General features: G+C 38.4%; 2 protein-coding genes across 2 annotated transcripts; one reads left to right on the top strand and one right to left on the bottom strand.

The window, feature by feature from the left end:
* Positions 1-397: 397 nt before the first annotated feature.
* On the top strand, positions 398-2,435 carry LOC109544775 (exosome complex component RRP42). The gene is made up of 5 exons (XM_019915107.2): positions 398-784; positions 1,456-1,652; positions 1,706-1,871; positions 1,927-2,106; positions 2,160-2,435. The coding sequence occupies exons 1-5, from the start codon at positions 737-739 to the stop codon at positions 2,418-2,420; spliced, it is 852 nt and encodes a 283-aa protein (XP_019770666.2). The 5' UTR covers positions 398-736; the 3' UTR covers positions 2,421-2,435.
* Positions 2,436-2,558: 123 nt separating this feature from the next.
* Positions 2,559-4,205, bottom strand: LOC125502407 (cysteine-rich protein 1-like). The gene is made up of 2 exons (XM_048669328.1): positions 3,997-4,205; positions 2,559-2,978 (listed from the first exon to the last, which is right to left on the bottom strand). Exons 1-2 carry the CDS (start codon positions 4,034-4,036, stop codon positions 2,782-2,784), a joined length of 237 nt encoding a protein of 78 aa, XP_048525285.1. The 5' UTR covers positions 4,037-4,205; the 3' UTR covers positions 2,559-2,781.
* Between the last annotated feature and the right edge of the window lie 2,370 nt (positions 4,206-6,575).

The following is a 6,575-nucleotide window of genomic DNA, read 5'->3' as shown; positions in this document are numbered from 1 at the left end:
ACTAGAAAAATACAAGGATAGTTAGCGCGCCATCTTTGATCACTGCAGAGAAAAACGGGTAACAACGGTTCGTTTTATTTCGGGGTTTGCATCCCTACTAATAATTTTATATTATTAAACAAAAAAATGTTTTAATAGTTGAATGTCTAACGTAATATGGTTGTATGCAAATATATGAAAGTGAATAACTCCTAGTCCCATTTAAAGTGTTCTGGTGTATGCATTAGCAGCCGTAGCTGTTATTTAATACATTATAGAAATAATATAATTATATTTTTAATGAAAATTTACACATTTTAAGACGGTATTTTTTTTAAAACCAATTTGCCAGACTGGAGTGTTTCACTTTCTCCTAATATCAAAATAGCCATACGTTAAATGAATGTGCCAAATCTCCTTTCTCACTTTTATACATAGCGGCTGAAAAGAAAACACAGCATACGGAACAGTTAATATAAAAAATTTAAAGTTATTTCTCTTAATTTTATGTATTGAATTTACTTAATCGCCTCGGAAATAGTAAATAAATATGTACAAATTCTTTGATAGGAACGTGGCTCAATTTGACCGGTATGTTCGCGTTAAATCAACGAAAACTGTAACTTAACCTTAGTTAAGTTCTTCTAGGTTATGCTATTTTCTCAACTTTATATCCAAATTTGATTCTGTATTTATATTGAACTTATTTTGCTGTGTTCAGTGCATTGGAGCTTGCAATCGAGGGCCCTATTCAAGTATGTCGCTATCTCAAGCCGAGAAAACATTTATTCTACATGGGGTTGCAGTAAGTACACGATTAATTTGTAAACTTTCATACAAAATGAACATTTATAAATTAGTTAACACTGCTCAAAGTTGAAGGACACAACCGCAATATAAGAGTTGTATTATGAGCATTGAGGCAGCTTTTTGAACATCAGACTCTTGAAGTGAACCAAAATGTTAAACTTCAAAGCCGAAGCGCTAAAGTTGTCGGCATTTAAGCCAGGGGCGGATTAAAGCTTTACCAAGCCTGAGACCAAAATGAATATGAGGCCGACTTATGGGCAGTAAAAGTCTGAACTCTGAAAACTCAGAAATCTGAACGTACTTACAGTTTTTCGAGCTTGTTGGCCTACGTAGAAAATAATTTATTCCTGATGTTTCGCAAGCTAGTGACTTGCATTTCCAGAGTCGGTTAGTTCGGTTCAGCAAGGCCCCAAAAACTCACCGTTTCAACCACAGCCCCACTAGCCTTTTACCGCACTCAGACCGCGAAAATTGCTTCAGAGCTTTCAATCTATGGCTCAATTTGCGGTTGAAGGACGTTTTGCGATCGGAAAAAATAGGCTCTCCTTGATCTGCACATTTGTGCAAAATTACTTCATTTTTATATCGAACAATTCTTCATTAAATGAGAAGGCAGGCACTTTGCCGAAAAATCGTTTATCAAGCAGGTCTTTCTCGTGTTTCCAGGAAAATTTCCGAGTGGATGGCAGAGATCGTGAAGGCTACAGACCAATGGAACTGGAAACTGATATAGTTCAGCATGCTTTTGGCTCGGCTCGACTAAGATTGGCCAACACTGATGTTCTGGTTGCGGTCAAAATCGAAGTGGACACTCCCTTGCCAGAAAAGCCCTTTGAGGGAAAAATCGAGTTCTTTGTCGATTGGTTAGTCCGTAATTATCAAGCGCAAGCTGCAAGTTTCTAAGTGTGCCTTTTAGTTCCGCTAATGCCACTCCCGATTTTGAGGGCCGTGGAGGTGAAAGTTTGGCGGTTGAACTTGCCAATATTTTGTCTTCCGCCTATGAGTCACCACTAACATTCGACCTGAGAAAACTGTGCATTTTGAAAGGCAAAAAGTGTTGGAAGTTGTATGTGGATGTTTTGGTAAACTTTCTATTAGAGCTTTGGTTATCATCGTGCTTAACATGTTCTGGTGTAGATTTTAGAATGCGGTGGAAATCTGTTCGATGCAGTTTCTCTAGCAGTGAAAGCTGCTCTTCATATAACGCAAGTGCCGAAAATCAAAGCCGTTAATATTGATGGGGACAACGTGGAAATAGAAGTATCCGACAATATAATTGACTGCGACAGGCTTAATGTGGAAAACCTTCCAGTTTTGGTAACTTTAAGTCGTTTAATGATTTATCTTCGACTTTTAGTTTCCCCCTTTAGGTGACTGTATGTAAAATAGGCAATCACTGCATAGTAGACCCGAGTTTAACAGAAGAACAGTGCGCCGTTGGCTCTGTAGTGGTGGCAGTTTCAAAGGAATGTTTCAGCACCATCACGTCGATAGGAACCGGCTCTTTGCACGAGGAAACACTGTTTGAGTGCCTGGATTTGGGTCACAAGGTTGCGATTAAATTAAACCAGACATTAATGGCAATTCTCGTCCAAATCCAACCAAATCAAGATGTGGGATTTTTAAAATAAAAAATTCTCATCTCATTGTCTGCCTACCACTAATCCCAGTCCATCTAGGCATTAAAGCCTTTTCTCTGTTATATTAGGGTATTAAATGAAGGGGACATGTGAAGTCATAAATCAATTTTATTAATCAAAAAATAAAAATATCTTCTTATCGTTTAATTAGCGGTAATACCTTTAGTGTAATCGATCACATGAAAATTGCTATGTGTTAATACTTATGCAACTTTAAATAAGGGAGATATCAAATTTCCGGTTATAAAGATGGGCAATTTAAAAAAAATGTTATGCTTCGCCAGTGAAAGAACATTGAACAGTTTTCAGTATCTAATCCTAATGAATCCTTCCAGACTTATGGAACGTGCGCCTACTTCTTGTAGACGTAGCTTTGAGCTCCGCCCCTTCCAAAGCCACCAGGGCCGAATAAGGCAGAGTAGCAGGGATTGTGGCAGTAAGGCTTTCCTTCTCTTTCGGCATGATTGCCTGGGGTGAGAGTTTTGTTGCACTTTTCACATCGCAGACATCCTGAGTGCCAGTCTTTGCCCAGGGATGTTTTGCGTTCGGCTGTGAAATAGACAACACAAAGGTATTTTTATTTCTATCATTTTAAAAGTCTATTAATACAGCTTTCGGTTTGCACATATTTTTTTTAATCAATTTTTATCGCGGAAGGATGTGGTCCGAGGCTAATTTTTCTATTGAGTGTGGATTGAAAATGAGTAACACAGTTTGTGCTATTTCTATTTTATTTTATCAAGCTGAAGAACTTGTCCAGTGGCTTTTAGGCCATCGTGGAAAGGAATTTTCTTGGCGAAGCATGAGTGGCCTGCAATAAATATTCCTTTACCTTTTATGGTATTAAATATTCGAATGATACAATAATTATTATCACACCCATGCACACCATCTGGTTGGGAACACCTTGCTTAATTTGCTTTTTGAATTTCGTTGAATGACTCAAATAGTCTGATGTGTTTAACCGATTTAATCGTCTGCTTAAATTAGAGATTACCATACTCGAGGAATTCGCATTCATCACTTACATCATCATCCTAGTGACTAATTTAAAGAATTTAGCGATTCGAATGATCAATCGGCCATCGTTTTTATAAAAACCGTTTTTTTATTATAATTCTCTCGTAAATAATGTTGATGCAATTGCTTCGATCCACTTAACCGAATGGGAAATGATGTCAAGTTTATTTGCTCGAGTGTGTTTGGGATAGTTTGTTTTTACGCCATATACCTACATGTTGAATTCATTATTTGTGTGAAACAAATACGTAAAATTTGAGGAAACATCTAATCTAATCTATGTGCTTAGAGTAGGAGTTAGTTTCGATTCTAGTTCGGTACTTGAGTTTATTTAGGCGTTAATTTTAATATTTTTATTATATTATTTCTAGGCCGGATTTCCGTTTTTAAACGGTCAATACGGCGCACTCGAATGAGACGAAAATGCTTTCAGTCGTTTGCCCTCATAGAAATAAACTGAAAGGGTCGAAAAATGAACTTGCAAAAATTCCACTTTTGATAAGTAGGTAAATTATTCAAGATTCTTTGCCGGAATTTTAATACATACCAAAGTATACCGGTTTCTCGCACTTTGGGCAGTTCGGCATCTCGCTTTCAGGCTGTTTGTGGTACCACTGCAGGAGCTGTTTAAGAATTTATTTCACTGACTGCGACCAGTACCCAGAACCTTTCGACAATGGATGGTACGAAGTAACTAAACTAATAAAAATGCCACTGCGAGCAGGTTTTCACTATTATTTACTCTTTGGTCGCTGTCGCGCAGTACCGAAAGATAAACAATTTTTACAGCCATGCAATACTCGTTTTCTACTGTACAGACTGTCCCTAATATAATCAATCAGTGGTGGACGCGAATGTGAATAACCACTGCCGGTTCATTTGAGTATTCCGTATTTTCACTCCAAGTTTATTCCTTTAGGGGACCTTTTCAAGCCGCTTTTTTTGGGTTTCACCAAATTTTTACTGAAAGTTACTCGGGGGACATGCACTATATTCGGTCGGTACTGTTCAAAACCGAAATATCCTTATCGGGTAAAATGGGTTTTATTACAACGGGGCTCAAGTATTAATTAGATAATGATTAAAATTAGATCGTTCCAGCCCTGTGAATTGGCAACGAAAAACACTTTGGGGTGGTTTTTTGAACTTTGTTTAATGTATTTTCGCGTCTTTTTGGCCAAAGCAGATTTCGACTTGCACATTCTTTTAAAGTTATACATATTCAAACTGCTTTTAGAAAATTACCACATGTTTCCACCGTTTGGAGGTCGAGGGTCTACCTAACATAAAAGTACTACCTAAACAATTGTATAAAATTTGTCTAAGAAAAAGTGTGCTATTTTTCCCAATTTGTCTGGTGTCTTTTTCACGCTGCGTTTCTCTCCCGTCTCCCGAAGTTCTTTTCCTATTTTGAAATTGTTTTACACCCTTCCCGTTGTGTGCTTCGCACACTATCAGCTTTGGTCAAAGACCTGGTCGATTTCTTCAAACCACTGTCCGAAGATTGTGGACTGTGTGCTGATCTTCCCAAAGATTGAAGGCATGAAGAGCGGCTGCTGATGCTGCTCGCATTTGAGGAGCATTTGCAGCGCTCAGAACCGTCGTCTCGTTGAGAATGTTGGGAGCTTCGAGCGCTGCCCGAAGCTGTTCTTGAAGTTGGAAGATCTAGGAAAGATATTTTCAATTTCATACATTCTGATCGGGTGAAAGCGAAGTTATTTTTGAACATTATGCACTGATTTCGTTTATCGGCACATAACCGACCATTGAACTGATTGTAGCTGAGCAATCCAATTGTGTAACTAAACAGATTGTGTCAGTGAAACATTTATGTTGAGTGTTTGATTCGTGAGATCATTTTTTGCATTGACTCATCGATATGTTTGATTGTTGCACAAGAGAAAGTCCTTCCATCTCTTTTTGTTACCTTTGATGTGTTCTTCGGTTGGATTTGAGTGGTATTCAGCAGCTAATGCTGCTGTGTTGATTTTCATGTCATTTTTGTCCGGTTGCTTCCTTTCACTTTCCGGGCATTCCCACAGGAAAATTGTGCCGGCAGCGCTGGCGCTGATTATGGACTTTCCATCAGCGCTAAAATGCACCGAGTTTATAACAGCTGCATGTCCCAGGCCGATGTGAGTGGTTGTACCTGAAAGGCAAATTTATTTGCAAGGATTTGCGAAGACGTTTTAAGCAAAAAACGTAAACCTTCTTGGTATCGCCATAGCTTGATAATCTGATCATTCCCCCCGGTAACAAAGTATTCCCCATCGGGGGAAATATCCAGCGTATTAATAGTGCCAGTAGGGGAGCCTTCAAGTTCCCGTACGAGCGATCCATCCAGCACTTCCCAATAAGCGACCTTTCGGTCCGAACCCCCAGTTAGAATTTGAACTCCTGTTGGGTAATACCTGGAAGGGACCGAGCCATGATTTGTCATTTGATTGGTAGTTAAAAACAGTGAAATAAAACTGTATTCTCACCGAACACACAAAAATAGTGTTTTGGCAAACAAGATTTGCCGCCTGCATTGACGCTCCAAGTCCCAAATAATGCAACTACCATCCGTACTGGCGCTTGCAGCTTCAGTGTCGAATTTATTGATGTGAATTGCCGAAATGGGGCCCTTGTGTTCCTAAAAATTACGTTGTTTTCAACATCTTTGGGAAAAAATGATTTTCTCTTAAACTCAAAATTTAGAGGCTGGTCGATTTTTTTATTACATTGCGTCTAATGTACTTAATATACGTATTCTGAAAGTTTGGAATTCGTGAGTGTCTTCAGATATATTTTTACGAATTTGCAGTAGGCCTGGGTAACGCACGGGATTTTCAGGTGTTTTTTCTCAAAATGTCTTAAATTTCACGTAATTTTGAGCTCACGGACGCGAGGAATGCATCAAAATCATTTAAAAACACGCTAGAAGTTTCAGATCCAAAATAATAGACATTTTCGGCACATTTTAAGAGTTTTTTGAGCGTTTACGATCTTTAACCGACGATTTATTCCTTATTATTGACCCAAACGCTTTATAAATGCATATTTGTGACCTTCTTACGCCGAAATGAATCGATTGAGCTCAAAAAACAATCATGTGAAATTTTGATTTTTAGCTGAATATTTCCA

The sequence above is a fragment of the Dendroctonus ponderosae genome, unplaced genomic scaffold (assembly GCF_020466585.1).
Source record: "Dendroctonus ponderosae isolate FM_Combo_2020 unplaced genomic scaffold, Dpon_F_20191213v2 Dpon_F_20191213_8, whole genome shotgun sequence".
NCBI lineage: Eukaryota > Metazoa > Arthropoda > Insecta > Coleoptera > Curculionidae > Dendroctonus > Dendroctonus ponderosae.
Note: the sequence above shows the minus strand (reverse complement) of the source record. Positions and strands in the feature narration are given on the sequence as shown.

What these genes read in the sequence shown, in the direction of transcription:
- LOC109544775 (XM_019915107.2), top strand. Translation starts at nt 737, where the DNA reads ATGTCGCTATCTCAAGCCGAGAAAACATTTATTCTACATGGGGTTGCA. An exon ending in ATCGAGTTCTTTGTCGATTG is followed by an intron (nt 1,653 to 1,705) that starts GTTAGTCCGTAA and finishes TGTGCCTTTTAG; the next exon opens with TTCCGCTAATGCCACTCCCG. An exon ending in TGGAAAACCTTCCAGTTTTG is followed by an intron (nt 2,107 to 2,159) that starts GTAACTTTAAGT and finishes TTCCCCCTTTAG; the next exon opens with GTGACTGTATGTAAAATAGG.
- LOC125502407 (XM_048669328.1), bottom strand. Translation starts at nt 4,036, where the DNA reads ATGCCGAACTGCCCAAAGTGCGAGAAACCGGTATACTTTG. An exon ending in CGAGAAACCGGTATACTTTG is followed by an intron (nt 2,979 to 3,996) that starts GTATGTATTAAA and finishes TCTATTTCACAG; the next exon opens with CCGAACGCAAAACATCCCTG.